At 34.2% G+C, this 17,967-nt stretch overlaps 1 protein-coding gene across 1 annotated transcript in view; it reads left to right on the top strand.

The window, feature by feature from the left end:
- The window catches only part of CASK (peripheral plasma membrane protein CASK), a 408,349-nt gene that overhangs the window by 16,058 nt on the left and 374,324 nt on the right, over positions 1 to 17,967 (top strand). The window contains exon 2 of the mRNA XM_077429351.1: positions 5,314 to 5,426. Within this exon, the coding sequence (XP_077285477.1) occupies positions 5,314 to 5,426 (113 nt within the window). The remainder of the gene's footprint in view (positions 1 to 5,313; positions 5,427 to 17,967) is intronic.

Here is a 17,967-nt window from a genome sequence, read left to right as displayed (position 1 = left end):
ATATATATATATATATATATATATATATATATGTAGGTACATAATTAAAATGTCAAAGGAGAATATTTCCTAGCATTTGCAGCTTGCCGCTGGTGCACTGCAGAATAGAGGGCGGATTCTGATGCAGCTAAAATGCAGACAAAACATATTTTTTTTATTTATTATTGTTTTATTTATTTATTTATTTTACTTTCTCTAGACTTACCAACTTTTCGTAAAAATCACTCAACGTCATTTAGTCGCTTTGCAATTTCATCGTGGATTCTTTTAATGGCCGTAATGTCTCAATGATGACATTAATTTCAATCCATTTACATTTGTTCTAGGAAATAGTACTCCAAATTGTTTTCAACTATTTTCGAAAAAAAATCTTTACAAAAAAATAAATAGTTTAACATATCGAATTTACTTTTCCATCTAGTAATACAGTCTATTGCATTTTCGTTAAATTTCATTATAAAACAAGGGATTTTAAACTTTTTAACCAAGTCGCGAGCTTCACATGTAATTGTATTTATATCGGAGTCGTTAATAGATTATTTGATTGCTAATTGTAAAGTATGTGCTACACATTTTATTCCAATGAGATGAGGGAAATAACAGTTTTCAATGGAAGGAATCAGGTCCATTATTTGTTGTAACAGAGAAGATTTGTTTGATATCGATATTATATTTTTATAAAAGTTTCAAAAACATATTTTTAATATGCATTCCTGCATGTTTGTCCATTAATTCTATCATTCAATAGTTTGAATATAGCAATCACAATTATTGCATTCCATGGTGGATTATTTGTATATCGACAATAGGAAGAATGTCGAACGATTCGGATATGTGAAGCATGTTGTGTGTAGAGTGCAGTAATTTAAGATGCAGTTATTGATCTTATCCTTTGTCGTTGAGTACGTGCTCTGCGATGAATATTTACATATTTATAAGCAACGACTCTCAAGAAGCCATTATATGTTTAACGAGTATTCATGTTACATACATACGTATATGAAATAGTTGGTTTTTAAATATCTATTTTTTTTTTAATATGGTGCTATATGAGTTTTGCCCCAAAGCGACACCTATGGCCTGATTTGTACATGTTTACTTTATATAGATTTATGACATTATTATTATAAATTTGAAATTATATTCAAATAATGGTGAACTTTAATTTCAATGACGGTTTGGAACCGTTTTAACAATTGAATTAGATAAATTGGAAAACTCTGATAGGAAACGATCGACCTGGAGTCACATACATATGTACATACATACATATATCCAAGGTCTGGCAAGCAACATCGGGTCAGGGATTGAATCAATAACTACTCAGTTGATAGCCTTATACCCTAACCACTGTGCTATGCTACTGGCTGTGCGATAGTGTCTCAAATAATACGGAGCAAAAAAGGTGCGCCATTGAAATTAAAGCTACCTCAATTACATATTTTGATTTGCTCGAGTACATTTATGTAACGATATAACCGCTTTTAAAATCATGCTAAAATCAGCCCTCCATTATTTTTAAATTATTAAAAGTTCTTTCAACTTAATAAGGTACTTCTATGTATTTACATATATACATATGTACATATTAAATGTCGTCATGATGTATGGATCATTTATGTAGAAGAAAAGCGTGCTAAAATTGGTTCAGCGAATCACGACTTTAGGAGATTCAGGAAGCTAGAGCAACAGACGTTGCCCTTATACATACACCTACATATATGTACATACATATATAGATAGAGATAGAAAAATATACGAAAAAAATTACATGTGTATCATCATCATCATTATTATCTACAGCCACTCACCATCTCCTGCGGATGAAGACCTCTGCAACACGCTTCTACTCGTCTTTGTTTTGCACAACTCTCATTCATCTCACCCCACATATTTTCCTAATTTCGTCTACCCATCTTCCCCGGGGTCTTCCTTTTGCCCTTTTACATTCTCTCGGGTACCATTCTAGCACTTCTTTTGTCCACCTTTTGCCCATTCTTCTAGCCACGTGGACCGCCCATTGCCATTTCAATATCTTCACTCTATCCATTATATCCACTACCCTTATCATACTTCTCACCCATATATTCCGCTTCCTGTCTTTCCTCGTTATGCCGAGCATATAGATTTCTATACTTCTTTGAGTGCATTGGAATTTGTTAAGCATATTGGCGTTCATGTCCAGGTTTCATATTCATACGTCGTGGCAAAACGCATTGATCAAAGATCTTTTTCTTCAGGCAGAGTGGCATTTTTGATTTAAAAATAACATTCATTCGTCCAAATACACTCCATCCTAATTTAATACGTCTCTTTATTTCTTCTTCTTGACTACCGGACATGTCTATTATTTGACCTAAATATAAATAATTATTTACTACTTCTACTATTTTATCATCTAATGAAATGCTATCATGCATGCAATTACTATTGAACATTAGTTTGGTCTTATCTACGTTAATTTTTAATCCTACTTTCGCTGTCCAGCTGTGTTAGTCTCTTAAGTAGATCAGCTAGATCGCGTCATCTGGCTCGCTATATCGTCTGCGAATTGAAGATGACTCAAGAAGCGACAGTTGATGCTTAATTCTGCTGTGTTCCCTCAAGCACCGCATTGAATAGTTTAGGAGAGATGGTGTCTCCTTGCCTTATTCCTATAGAGCAATTTTACAGAGCGTCATAGAGACATCTATGGATACATTTGAGAAATATTTTTGCATTTTAGGAGAATCAGCAAAGTTGAGATGCTGATAACTCGATAAAAAGTACAAGGTTGGCAATTTTTTGGAACCGTTTCAATGAAATAAAATAAATTGGCAAACTCTGATAGAAAACGATCGACCTGGAGTCACATATCCAAGGTCTAGCTAGCAGCACCGGGACAGGCATTGAACCCGTGACCACTCAAGTGAAAGCATTACATGCTAATTACTGATCTATGCTTCGGATTCAATATTCTTGAATTTTTCAAATTGTGAAGTTCAGCTATTCAGTTTCTTGTATTAAACCTTATTTTGACGAATTTCATTATCCTTGCCGGAAGTTTCTCGTGAATGAAGTCAGAATATGAAATTGAGCTTCAGCGCAGCGCAGTAGACTCATAACTTTCTTTTAATAATGCACAGTCACTATATTGATCAATCCCAATTTAGCCTTCTAGGAAGTCTATTCATAAATTACCGATATAAAGATCGAAGGTAGGAGTATTGTGGCGTGGCATGCCAAGTTTCGTAAAATTTTGCTACCACTTTTGACACACCTCAATGTATAATTTGATTAATCCCGAAAGTTTTAATTGCACAATTAGATGTTCCGACACCACTCTTAATATAAACGTGTTAATTGTATCGCATGTCATTTCCTAATTTTAACTTTGATGAAGTAATTTACTGTAATAATAGCCGTAGTGTATGCGTTGATTTAACACTGTGCTGGGTGGGCGACAGATGTAATAATTAGTATGTCAACACTCGTGAACTACAAAAATGCCTCATATTGCGGTAAAAATACCCAACACTGAATTGGTATGTTTCATTAAAATGAGAACATGTCTCATGATTCATACATCTCACGAGTTATGAAACACGTCGATGTGATCCATAACAGGAAAATTATGAAAAATGCTTGATGCCCATTTATGAACAATACTAGTCGACTGTTTTTCCCTTGATACGTGTATGTATGTATGTTCATACATATATAGCTACAATTGTATGTACAAATGAGAATGGAATTCGTTACACGCTGCATCAATTGAACTATTAATTGTTCGATGTAAAGTTTGAATGATATACTTTTTGAACAAGTTTATTTTTGAGGCATTTGAATGTACATACATACATACATACGTAGGTAGTTTGAACCCAAAATAATCACTTGATTATGTATAATACCTATGTAAGTACATATATGTATGTATGTCTATTTTTGAATGTATTTTTATGATAGTGTTTTAAAAATAATCGGTTGGATTTGAAACTAAATTGTAACTGGAGTTTTAACTAGAACTGATTATTTTTGTGCATTTATTATGCTAGGACTTTAATCAGGGCTATAGAGTCGGAGTCGTGGAGTCGGAGCATTTCAAGCGCAGTCGGATTGATTAATTTCTTATGACTCCCGACTCCTTTTTGCTATTTTCTTTATTTCGGTATGAACCAGAGTCTCCAATTCCAAGTAAATCCACTAATAAATTGAAATGAAATAATTCCTTTGTAAAATTCATGAATTTTAATTAAATTGTTGTGGCCAAAACCAATCGTTTCCTCCGTTTCATCCTTTTTTTTATTAAATTAACTAGCTGAACCCGGCATGCGTTGCAATGCCACAATAACGCACGCAATTCCCGTTCTCGTTTCCGTTCCCGTTCTCGTTCCCGTTCCCATTTGTCGGTAAAACGCAGGCAGCGAACACGTTGGTCACGACGCGAAAACATTTGAAATTATAGCCTTGCAATGAGACTCATTCCCGTTTTACCCGTTTCCGTTCCCGTTTTTGGGCCATTTTTTTTCACAGTAATCTTCCCGGACATGCATACAACAAATCCTGAAAGTTCCATCATAATCGGTTCAGTGGTTTAAGAGCCTATTCGAGCCACACACACAGACATTCATTTTTATATATGTATATAGATTTGTTTGATATGAAATTCTGAATGTATTTACTTAATTTTTATTCATACTTATTTCATTACCAATAATTTAATAAATTAGGTTAAATATCAATTTTTACTTATTTTTTTACTAAATCTCTGTGCGTAGTAACAATAGATGAAGTTCGAAAATTTTTCATTTTCGCAAAAGTGTTCATTCGAAAATTTGAACTTGAGAAATTTTTTAAATTCCTTTGATTTTTATTTATATTTTGAATATAGCTATTATTTTCTTTACAAATAATTATACATGTTGGCAAGAAAAGTCGAACTTATTAAAATCGTTCAAGTTGGAGTCGGAGTCGAATCATAACAAAAAGTCGGAGTCGAAGTCGTTAAATTTTCAACCGAATCTACTGCCTTGATTTTAATATAAATTTAATTCGGTTTTCTCTAGAACGAAAAAAATTGACGACTTATTAAAATGTATAACAATATATTTTTAAATAAAAAATAATTAAACAAATGAATCCGCGGACTAAGAGTAGGGTATTTAAAACAAAATGTCCAACCAACCATTCAAGTACATATGTATGTACATAATATGTTTGTTGTTTTTATTTTTTGTTATCTTGAAGCGGATGAATGGTAGCCTTGTTGTTTTTATTTCATTACCTTTTAATCTTTCAAATTATGTAATATATATTTTTTTATTTTTTCAGAGGTCCATTCAGTCTCGTGAGGAGATGTATTCACCGACAGACTCAACAGCAATTTGCTGTAAAAATAGTTGACGTTGCCAAATTTACTGCTAGTCCTGGTCTTAGTACTTCAGGTAATATTTATACACACACAATATTTATGTTTTTCTTAATAGGTGTACGTTTTCGAACCACGTATAAAAATTTAACCGGCCAATATTTATGAACGTGAAAATTTTACGATACTACTAATTGCTACTTTACGGGTAGGTGCTATTTACGTCACGTTTACTTTGTACTTAAATTTTTATGTGCCTTGACATGACATGTCATGTTTTTGCGGGTGTCTTCAGATGCCGCCCCTTTCTACTGAATTGTTAAAGGTATATTATACTAGTCAGGCCACTCATCGCGATTGCCAATTTATAAACTCAGTATATTCCCATGTAATATCAAATACACTTCAAAAATTCTCCTGTTGAAGTGTATTATACAATATTATTCTAACCTTAATATGAAATATCCAAATATTCGAGTGACTGTTTTTATTGATTTGTCAACTGTGATAAGTCATTGGCTATTAAATATTATATGTATATGAACTACATATATATATTTGAAATTCTAATGTTGAAAGTATGAGTGGATTTTTTTCGTATAATAATTTATGTATGTACATACATTGACAAACCAATTACATACATATGGTACTCGACCGGCATGCCATGTTGAGCCTGTATAATAATGCATACTTTACCAAAATAGCTTAAAGAAGAAAGTATAAATATTATATCACTTCGGACGATTATGAAAATATTGCGTTATATTTTGTCGAGTTTCAGCTAGTTTGTTCTGCATGAATTTTGTATGAGCTGGTTTGACTGCCATAATTGCTTTAGAGTGAGGGAGGTTGAGGATGAGGAGCAGGAGGAGGCCACATTTGTCCCCCAAAGAACAATTGTATGTGACGCGAGTCATGTTACGCCATAACTGTACCGTGTCATTGTGCCAATGTCACCACTCCATTATAGTATATGTAGTGTGACTTCATAATATGTATGTCGCCAGCATTATCTGAAATTCTATTTTTACCTCTCGATATGTTTTTTTTTGTATAGAAAAATTATTCGTGTAAAAAAAATCACGCCGACCGCATGCGGCTTGCGAGCCGCAGTTCAAATTTTATGTGATACGGTCAAAATTTAGAAAAGAAAGTTTTGCAGTAATGGGTTGGTCACATTCGAATATTTTACTTTATTTTCCCAGTGATTACACTGAGCAACAAAATAAATTACCAGAACGGAGACTAATCAATCTTTACCAAGTTTGACCCACTGAATTCGAATATGATAATGATGTTTGTTTTTGCGCTCTCGTTTATGGGATATAAGCGATTTAGTATTAAGTAATATTAAGTAGTAATTATTTAGTAGTAATTTAATATTAAGTAGTTCGACCGCTTACGCGTGTAAGCCGTCTCGCTTACACCACCGCTATCTGTGTAAGAGATGTGTACGCACACGGGCACCAACGAAATTACCTTTCTAACGCAATTACCGCTCGAGTTAGTACGTTTAGATAAAATTTATATAGAAAACCAATATAAACCAACCTTATAAACGTAGTGAAATAAAAAAACCCGCAAAATAAACGCATAATAGCATGAAAAAAAAAATATTTTTGACTTTAAAAATTCGATAGATAATTAATTATAAGTATTTTAAAGCAATAAAATATCACAATCAATAGGAAAAACATATCAATACTGATTCCAATACTCATTTTGAACACAACAATACTAGATTTTGAGCTAAAGACCGCAAAAGCCAAAAAACTGTAAAAATTGCGCTTTTTTTAAACGCTCATATCTCGTAAACGAGAGCGAACCAACAAAAATAATTATCATATTCAAATTCAGTGGGTCAAACTTAGTAAAGATTGCTTAGTCTCCGCTCTGGTACCTCAAAAGCGTGATTTTTTGTTGTTCAGTGTTATCAATTCAGAATGAAATTACATTCGCATGATTTATTTAATTAAATTTTCGTCATAGTGACATTACAGAATAGCTCCAAGTCGCCACTATATGTAAACAAAAAAAAAATGGATACAATAAGTATGAATGCAAAGTAAAACACGATAAAAAACATAAAAATTATGAAATAAATACAATATTAGAACACGTTTACGATATCAAATTAAACAATTCCTCAACCAGATCAGCATATTTTAGATTAAACAAATCTAAGTTGACAGAAATCGTGTTGAGGAGCTTGATATCCCTTGCAACAAGTGTCGAATCCATCAAATTGGTACGTGCCACAGGAGAAGATATCAAAGTACTGTATATTTGTACCCAAGTTGTCTGAGAAAATTGAAGCTCAATGAGTTTAAGTAATTTCCCACCAAACCAAACAGTAATTTGTATAAATGTTTTCTAAATTAAACTCTAAATTGTGACTCAAGGGAATTGCTCCCAGCAGGTAGGCATTATGTAGGATAGAGCCAATATGTACATATGTATATGTACATATGTATATGTACATATGTATATGTACATATGTATATGTACATATGTATATGTACATATGTATATGTACATATGTATATGTACATATGTATATGTACATATGTATATGTACATATGTATATGTACATATGTATATGTACATATGTATATGTACATATGTATATGTACATATGTATATTTACATATGTATATATACATATGTATATGTACATATGTATATGTACATATGTATATGTACATATGTATATGTACATATGAATATGTACATATGTATATGTACATATGTATATGTACATATGTATATGTACATATGTATATGTACATATGTACATATATGTACATATGTATATGTACATATGTATATGTACATATGTATATGTACATATGTATATGTACATATGTACATATATGTACATATGTATATGTACATATGTATATGTACATATGTATATGTACATATGTATATGTACATTTGTATATGTACATTTGTATATGTACATATGTATATGTACATATGTATATGTACATACAATATTTGAGAGCTTGAAGCAAAAGCAAGATCTTTGATCAATGTGTTTTACCAGTGATGACGTATGGATGTGAAACTTTGACATTGAACGCCAAGTTGCTACACGTTCAATGCACTAAAAGAAGTATGGAACGTTATATGCTTGGTATAACGAGAAATACAGGAAACGGAACACGTGGGTGAGAAGTATGACAAGTAGTGGATATAATGAATACAGTGACGAGATTGAAATATGTTAGTTGAAATTGAAGTTTCTTCACATTAAGACATGAGTTTCTAATTTGGTTATTATAAATCTACATTTTTTGATTTCTTATTTGGTGATTATAAATCTACATTATTTATGTATATCTACATTTTTTGAAGTTGCCTCAGTTACTTACTATTCGGCGAATTGGTATAAATTATTTTGTGATATAAACTCAATGTCTAAATTGAACTCTTTGAAAGAAATAGGGGAGGAGTGTTTGTTGAATTCGAATGTTTGTAAGACAGTGTCGATTCGGTACTAACATCTGTTAATACGGTAGCTTGAAAGTACATATATAGCCAATCTTCTTACAATGCGATAAATCGGTTCCGTAAGAATACGAAAATAGAAGTAAGATGAGAAAGCGAAAAAAAGTGATACTATTTTTTTTTTTTAATAAAATGTTTACTTTTAGATTAGTCATGTTTAAGCGGTTTATATTACAAATACCGAGCGAAGCCGGGTAATACAGCTAGTAATAATATATAGCTGTTGTTAATAATTGTTTATAATTGCTTTTTCATATGTACGTATGAATGTACAATATTATGTAGGTCATATAATTTTATTATGAGATGTTTGAAATACACGATACCGCTTGTGTTTACGTTGTTTGAATTGATTTTAAAAATTGAAAATTTTCAAAATCGATCCATAATATTCGTGGTGCGAATTTAAATATTATCAAGAAATATGTATGGATATTTCCAAAATAGCTCTGGATTTTTGTTTTTAAAAGCTTTTTATCTTGTAAAACCAATTTGGGTTTATTATATTGGAAAACCCCACGAATCTAAATCGCTTTCGACGAAATTTTCATGTCATACATATGTACGTATACATGTGCATATGTATATATAATACGTATACATAGGTATATCTAATGTACAATATAGATACACATCATATTCATAAACATATGTATGTTCATGTCTACATATATTCTTCTTCTTCTAATGCCGAATCCGTATTCAGACGTAGGCGACTACCATTGGGCAGACATCGTTTATGGCCCGTGCGAATTCTTCCCTATCATGGGCAAGCCGAAATAGCTTTTCGAGACCGAGTCCCATCCATGTCCTGATGTTCCGGAGCCAAGAGAGCTTCTTTCTCCCAAGCCACCGTTTGCCTTCTATTTTCCCTTCTATGATTGTTTGTAGAAGGCGATATTTGGGGCCGCGAATAATGTGGCCAAAGTATTCCATCTTACGGCGCTTCACCGTGTCAAGAAGCTCTCTCTTTTTATGAAAAAGCTGGAGGACTGTTTCGTTTCTTACATGCTCCTTCCACGAGATCTTTAGCATCCTCCGGTAACACCACATTTCAAAGGACTCTATCCTGTTCATGGATGCCACTAACAGTGTCCACGTTTCGCATCCGTACAGTAACACCGACCAAACATAGGAGTGCAGGACTCTTAAACGCAATTTCATAGACAACCTTCGACAACATAAAACATTTTTCATGCTGCCGAAGGCATTTCTTGCTATTTCGATCCTTCTTTTTATCTCTATTTCGGAACTGACGTCCGTATTGATCATTGCTCCTAGGTATTTGTATTGTTCGACCTGTTCAATCATTTGTCCGCGCACACTCAGGTTTAATGGATCCGTCTTTTCTTTACATATTACCATTGATTTTGTCTTGTTGATATTAATAGACAGACCCCATTTTTGACATGAATGATCAATTGCGATCAATAACGATTGTAGGTCTTCGGCACTCTCAGTCAATATTGCCGTATCATCAGCGAAACGGATATTATTTATAATTTCGCCACCTATTTTTACTCCTATTCGACTATCGACTGCCTGGTTGAACACCATTTACGAATACAGATTGAAGAGCATGTGCGACAATACACATCCCTGCCGTACCCCTCGACTAATTTCTACTTTTCGGTTTCCAAGTCTTCAACCTTCACGACAGCAGATTGGTTCAAATATAGGTTTTTGTGCATGTTGAAATGATCATTCATATATGTTAATCAAGATACACATATGTACATACATGTGTATATCTGTAATCATGTTTTAAAATTTTTGTTTTTAATTTTGTGTCGCGCTTTTTTTTATCCTTCACTTATGCTAATTATTTAAATTCGGGCTTTAGCTGGGTAGCCTGGTGTTTATTTTACGTTTGAATAGTTGCAATTATTAATCTTTTGATATTAAATTTGAGGTTGATTAAGTGTGGTACTAAGTCTGAATGGTTTGGACGAAGTAAAAGTGGCGGCTAAGGTAATAAGTTTTCCAATACAATTAATAGATTTACGAATTTTTGCTAAATTTACGCCGTAACCCTTACCTGTGTACATACATACACATATAAAATACACTGACGCTAAGAGGACCTGAAGCACTTTTGAATTACATTGTTTTAGGTCAGCATTTCTCAAAGTACGGTCTGCAGCATTTTTGCAAAGAGCGTGGGTTTTTGGAAAGTGATAGGATTTTATAAAGAAGTTTCTATTTACATTTTATTTTTTTTTTCAATTTTAGAGTTGCATTAGTAGTATTGTAAGTACTTTTTTGTTTATAGCATACGATAATTTAGCTACTACCACCTTTTATAGTAATTGTTAGCTGTAGACCTATCAATTATTCAATTGATTGGTCTACAGCTAAAATTAAAACGTGATTTATTGGCGAGGAATATTAAACCCTGCTTCTTGAGTGGATTACTTATTCATGTGGTTAAACCAGTTAGATTATATTAGTAAAAATTCTAGTTTTGTTGTATGCAATCGTTCAAAATTTATATGCCGTCATGTAAAATAAAAGTATGTACATAAATTAAACAAAATAGACACACAAAATCATTTTAAAAAAAAATTATGTAAAGTTATGTGAAATATCGACAGTAAAACCGAATAAAATATTGTATGTCATAAAAATTAATAACATATTTTAACCAGGCTATTTGTTAAATGAAGTTAATTAACAAATAAATAGAGGCATACCAATATTTTCGGCACATTTAGCAAATATGTGATTACGTGTCCCTTTATTACTTATCATTATTATTATAGAATTTTGTAGTTTTCCGAAATATATAATAAAAACTGTACTTATATTCGGTCAATAATAAAACTTATTTTTTTTAAGAGAATTATAAGAAATAATCAAATCTTTAAATAACACATACATGTTTGGATATTTTCTATGTATCGACTGAAAATCATTTTGAATTTTTACGTTAATACTCGAAATTTGAAATACCTAGATCCGGCGGGTTTTGAAGCCTGGATCCCGAATCCGGGTTTTAAGTCATTACCCGGCCGGGTCGAGTCGAGTCCAGAAACCCTATATGTTTGGAGTCCAATATTCTGTTATAAAATAAATATTCATGAATCGTCAAATATAAACAAATACATATTGAAATAACTATTCGGATGGAGTCACTAACTATAATTTTTAGAGCCCGCTGCTCCACACCATACTAAGTAAAAAAATTGGCGAGGTGGCAACCTTACCTCTCGATGCTTAGCATTAACGCAACCACCGAGCCATGCTTCTGGTTCCTTAATGATTATTAAATCCGGATCGAACGTTTCCTGTTAGAGTTTGCTTATTCATCAAATTTAATTATGTATTTAAAATAATAAAAACATTTTACTATGGTGCATATTTTGCGTTTTTTATTTCATTGCGTGAAGTTCGTTGTCTTTGAACTGTCGCTAGAAGATACAATAAATATTTGAGGCTGGGAATGAGAATTAAAATATTTCTGTGGATCACAGTGTGTTTTACGAGCAAGTTGTAAGCAATTTTCTCGCACAATAAATTAAAAGACGGTGTCGCATCGGTCAAGTGAAGACGTTACGTCGCCGTTGCGTCACGGCCGCGTCGTTCCGTTTTATTGGCGTTATTTGACCTGTACGCTGGGGCTAATTAATCGGGTCGAGGATCAGGCCGTTGCGTGCCGTTTTTCGCCACTCCAGATTTATAGGGTTGCTCTGCTCCGAGTCGAATCATATTTCACGTGATACTGCCTCTCCAGCATCAATCACGGTCGTGGGTTTGTTCTGGAGCTGGGGAGGGGGGCACGAGGCGCACGACTGCCCCCGAAAATGCTCCATTTCCTATGAATATTTCCGAGCTTGTTGTGTTTTTTGCCAACTCTTCCACGTCGGAATTTTTCTCTTGGCTACGCGAATTTCGTTTCGCCTCTCCCTCTCCCTCCCTTGAATTGGAATCGTATAATATTTTCACAGGGTTATCAATAATTTCATATCGCATTCTTCAATTACATATTTAGTTTCGAATTGTGTTTGAATGTGTGGACTATGTTTAAGAATTGTCATTAAATGTGGGCGAGGCTCTAGACTTCATATGTACATACATGTGTAGATGGAGAAACATCTGTTGCTTTTTATGGTGACGAATTTTCAGTCGAACGCAAAGCACAAATGTGCTTTTTTCTTCTCTCCACCCCGACGTTCTTTAGGGTGTGTGGTGTGTAATACGTATTATGTATGTATTATTAAGTTTGCTTTCCGAAATTTTTTATTTTTATTTACGCGATACTGTTTTCTTTACGTGTACGAACGTTAGTTTTATATATATAATGTTAAATTTATATAGATTGATCAGATTTAGCGAATCAGAGTAATATCGGATTTTCTTTTTGTACGCAAAAACAATACGGCGAATCGCATTGGGGTTCTTATTTTATTTCCATTATTATTAACGTTGTAAATTCACTCAGCCGTAAAACTATACAAAAACGCATCGAGCTTTGAATAAAAGTACCGTAAAAATTGAAATGAGATCTTTTTGAATGGGTGTGGGAGATGGTGGGTGGGGTAGGGAATGGTTGTTGGAATTTTTGCGTTTTCAGTGAAAACGAGCGCACTTTCTCAGTGAGATAATGTCGCTTTTATATATTATATATAGTATTTTTAAATTGTTTACGTTTCCTCGGCTACACAATGCCGTTCTGCATAATTTAAGTGAAATTGTGCCATGATAACGTTTTCAGCTCGAGTTATTCCTGTTTTTTCCGCATTAGGAAAATTTTCGCTTCATAAAAAATATGCCATCTGTTGAAAATTTCAATTAACTTAATGTACCATATGTTGATGAATACATATGTCAACTTTTGATCGGCATGGAATATTTTCTTTTTAACTTTTGATAGGCACACATGTGAATAAATATAATATACATACATATACTGGTTTTACGAGATAAATTTTATAGTCACTGAAGAGAGAAATGCGTAAAACATTTTTACGATTTAGATTTTGGAATCAATTTCGCCTCCGCGTACGTCACATTACACTGTAAAGTTAATGGCTTTTCGACAGAGCCTTGCGGAACTTTGTACAGTTAAAAATCTATGTATATTTTTGAAAACATTACTTGGGGTACATTAAATATATGTTGAAGTTAATCGATTTTTTTAAAAATGCAGTGCGTTGATTAGATGCGGGATTTCGACGGTAATATACGATACGTTCATTTATGTGTGTGTATACTCTATACCTATATATGTACATATATTGAAAAGCTTTCGTTGCATCCATTTTTCATAAGTGAATTTCCATTTGTACCGCCGCGACGTGTATGTGCGTGCTCGAAGGCTTCGGCGGAATCCGCAAATTCGACTCCGCGAATAAATAAATCGCTTCGCTTTTCTGCGTTTCGCGCATTCGTCGACCTCATATTTCCTTTTATTTTCTTTTGAAGCATTTTCCGTACTGGGAGCGTCCCGACTTTGCGCCATTCTCTCCTCCCGCTCTCCTCCCTATTCCTTTTTTCTTGCTATATTTTGTCCTATTTTTTATTCGGCGTACTTTCTTACGCATAGCACAAAGTCTACTTGCACCCAAGTGAATATTTTATGAGCGCTTTTCAATGTTTGTTTTCAAAACATACGCAAAAACCAAATATCGTATAGAAAACAATAATATATATATATATATATATATATATATATATATATATATATATATATATATATATATATATATATATATATATATATATATATATATATATATATATATATCATCATCATCATCATCATCATTTACAGCCATTCGCCATCCACTGCTGGATGAAGGCCTCTCCAACACGCTTCCACTCGTCTCTGTTTTGCGCAACACTCATCCATCTCATTCCGCACATTTTCCTAATTTCGTTCACCCATCTTCCTTGCGGTCTTCCTTTTACTCTTTTGCCTTCTCTCGGGTACCATTCAAGCACTTCTTTTGTCCACCTTTCGTCCATCCTCCTAGCTACGTGACCCGCCCATTGCCATTTTAATCTCTTCACTCTATCCACTATGTCCACTACCCTTGTCATACTTCTCACCCACGTGTTCCGCTTTCTGTCTTTCCTCGTTATGCCAAGCATACAGCGTTCCATACTTCTTTGAGTGCATTGGATTTTATTTAGCATCTTGGCGTTCAGTGTCCAAGTTTCACATCCATACGTCATCACTGGCAAAACGCATTGATCAAAGATCCTTTTCTTCAGGCAGAGTGGCATTTTTGATTTAAAAACAGCATTCATCCGTCCAAATGCACTCCATCCTAATTTCATACGTCTCTTTATCTCTTCATTTTTACTACCAGACATGTCAATTATTTGACCTAAATATAAATAATTATTTACTACTTCTACTGGTTTATCATCTAAGGGGATGCTATCAGGCATGCAATAACTATTGAACATTAGTTTAGTCTTATCTACGTTAATTTTTAATCCTACTTTTCTACTTTCCCTGTCCAGCTGTGTTAGTCTGATAAGTAGGTCAGCTGAATCACGAGCTACTAAAACTATATCGTCTGCGAACCGAAGGTGACTCAAAAAGCGACCATTGATGCTTACTCCGGCTGTATCCCAATCCAAGTTCCTGAAAACTCCCTCAAGCACCGCATTGAATAACTTGGGCGAGATTGTATCTCCTTGTCTTACTCCTTTTCCTATGCTAAATCTATCTGTACCTGAAAAAATTTTAACCGAAGCTGTGGCATTCTTATATATTGCAGCTAATAGTCCCACATAGGGTTCCGGCACTCCCTGTGTTTGTAGAGCGTTAAGTACTGCATTATAACTAACTGTATCGAAGGCTTTCTCATAATCGACGAAACCTAGCACAATGGCCGTTGATATTCGTTGGCGCGCTCGATTAGTTCGCCAACTACTTGGAGGTGGTCCATTGTGCTGAAATTTGCCCTAAACCCTGCCTGCTCTATAGGTTGGTTCTCGTCGAGGATATTCTTCAGCCTTTCTGTAATAACCTTCGTGAAGAGCTTGTAGACCGCTGAAAGTAAACTAATGGGTCGGTAGTTCTTGATATCGCTTTTGTCGCCTTTTTTGTGTATTAAAATGATAGTTGCGTTATTCCATCCTTCTGGTTTAGCTTGGTTCTGGATGCATTTGCTGAAAAGCCTAGCTAAGATATTAATTAGGGGGGGGCCGCAACATTTTAGTAAGTCAATGGGAATATTATCTTCCCCTGGGGTTTTACCGTTCTTTGCAGTTTTTAGCGCGGCCTCTACTTCGCTAGGCAATACTGCAAAAACCCTTTGGCCGTGTGTCGATTCCGGAGCGGGAAATTGACCGTTGTTGTTCTCGTAAAGTTTTGCATAGAACGTATAAACTCTGTCTATGATCTCTTCTCTATTCCTAATTATTACTCCGCTCTCTGATCTGATTGCGATCATTTGGTTTTTGCCTAAGAAAAGATCTTGTTTGCACTTTTTCAGGCTACGGTTATTCTTAATGGTATTTTCTATTAGCTTGCTGTTAAAATCTCTGACATCCCTGACAATTCTCTTCTTAATTTCCTTATTTACTAGATTGTATTCTTGCTTATTATTATCCCTATCTAACTTTCTTTTATGCTTAATTAGATTTTTGGTTTCCTCTGAAATTTTGCTTAGCTTAATCTGTTTCCTGAGTCCAACTAATTTCTTACCTGTTGAGGCTAGAACCGAACTAATTACAGTGTTCAATTCCTCGATGTCTGCTTCTGGGTTTAATTTCCCGTATCGATTTCCAAGTTCGAGTTCGAATTCCTTTTTCCTAGACCTTAGTTGAGCGAAATCTGGAGAGTTACTGCATCCTTTTATTAATTTCCTACGTTCGCAATTTATATTAATGCCCATCCTGGCACGGACTAATCTGTGATCGCTACCTATATCTACTTTACTTAAAACACTAACGTCTTTAACGGAGTGCAGGGCATTTGTTAGGATGAAATCGATTTCGTTTCTGTCTCCTTTAGGACTCTCCCAAGTCCACTTATTTTTGGTGTTTTTCCTGAAAAATGAATTAGTGATAAAGAGCCTGTTGTGTTCTGCGAATTCTATGAGGCGATCGCCTCTGTCGTTTCTTTGGCCGGTACCAAAATTGCCTACTGCTCTTTCTGTGTTTGCCTTTTGTTCTATTTTTGCGTTAAAGTCGCCCATGATTATTTTAAAGTGGTGGCGGCTATTATCGTATGCGCCCTGTAGTTTTCTGTAGTCTTCTATTTCCTCGTCTGGGTGGCTAGATGTGGGGGCGTACACTTGGAAGATTTGACAAGTGTACCTGCTCGAGATTCTTAATACTACATAGCATATACGTTCCGATATATCGTTTATTTCTATAATATTTCTTTCTATTCTCTTATTGATAAGAAACCCTACTCCTCCTATTCTACCATTTGGTAGCCCTCTCCAGTAGAGACAGTTACCACTTTTTAGGATTATTTGGTTTTCCTGTTTTCGTCTTACTTCGCTAAGTCCTACTAAATCCCATTTGATACTTTCTAATTCATTCTCTAATGCAAGCACACTTCCTTCACTCGATAACGTTCTTACATTGTACGTGGCTAAATACAGGTTTCTATTAGCTAAGCTATCATCCATCGTCACTCTTACCTTGTTGGAGGTTTGGATATTATTTTTCTCGCATTTATCCAAGATGTGTTGAGAAAAAGGCGGTACTTGAGAGAGATTTCCATTCAAGGAGTGAGTTCTTACCGCCATAGACTCTTCTCTGTGGTCAGCTTTGACAGATAGTCATCCTAGGTATCACTTGGATCACTTATGAGTTATTACATGCCATTTAACAGGGTTACTTTGTAAGTGAAAGTAGTTAGTTATGATAATAATAGATTAGCAATTGTTATACTACTTTTTTACAGATCTTTATCGTGAGACGCCTCTTTGGAGACAACGGATTTATATATGTGTGAGTGCGGTTTGCAATTTAATATTTTAATAATAAATTTAGTAAAGAATATAAAATTACACGAATTGCTTTGATATAATTTAAATATGAAAAAGAACTGATAGACAGTTGGGAAACACTGTTTCTGCTTGTTATTAAATTAAGTTCGTTAAAAATTTTGCTGCAAGCAATTATGTGG

This window comes from Arctopsyche grandis, chromosome 4 (genome assembly GCF_051622035.1).
Source record: "Arctopsyche grandis isolate Sample6627 chromosome 4, ASM5162203v2, whole genome shotgun sequence".
In the NCBI taxonomy this organism is placed as follows: Eukaryota; Metazoa; Arthropoda; class Insecta; order Trichoptera; family Hydropsychidae; genus Arctopsyche; species Arctopsyche grandis.
The sequence above is the reverse complement of the archived record's forward strand: the minus strand, read 5'-3'. Positions and strand labels throughout refer to the sequence as shown.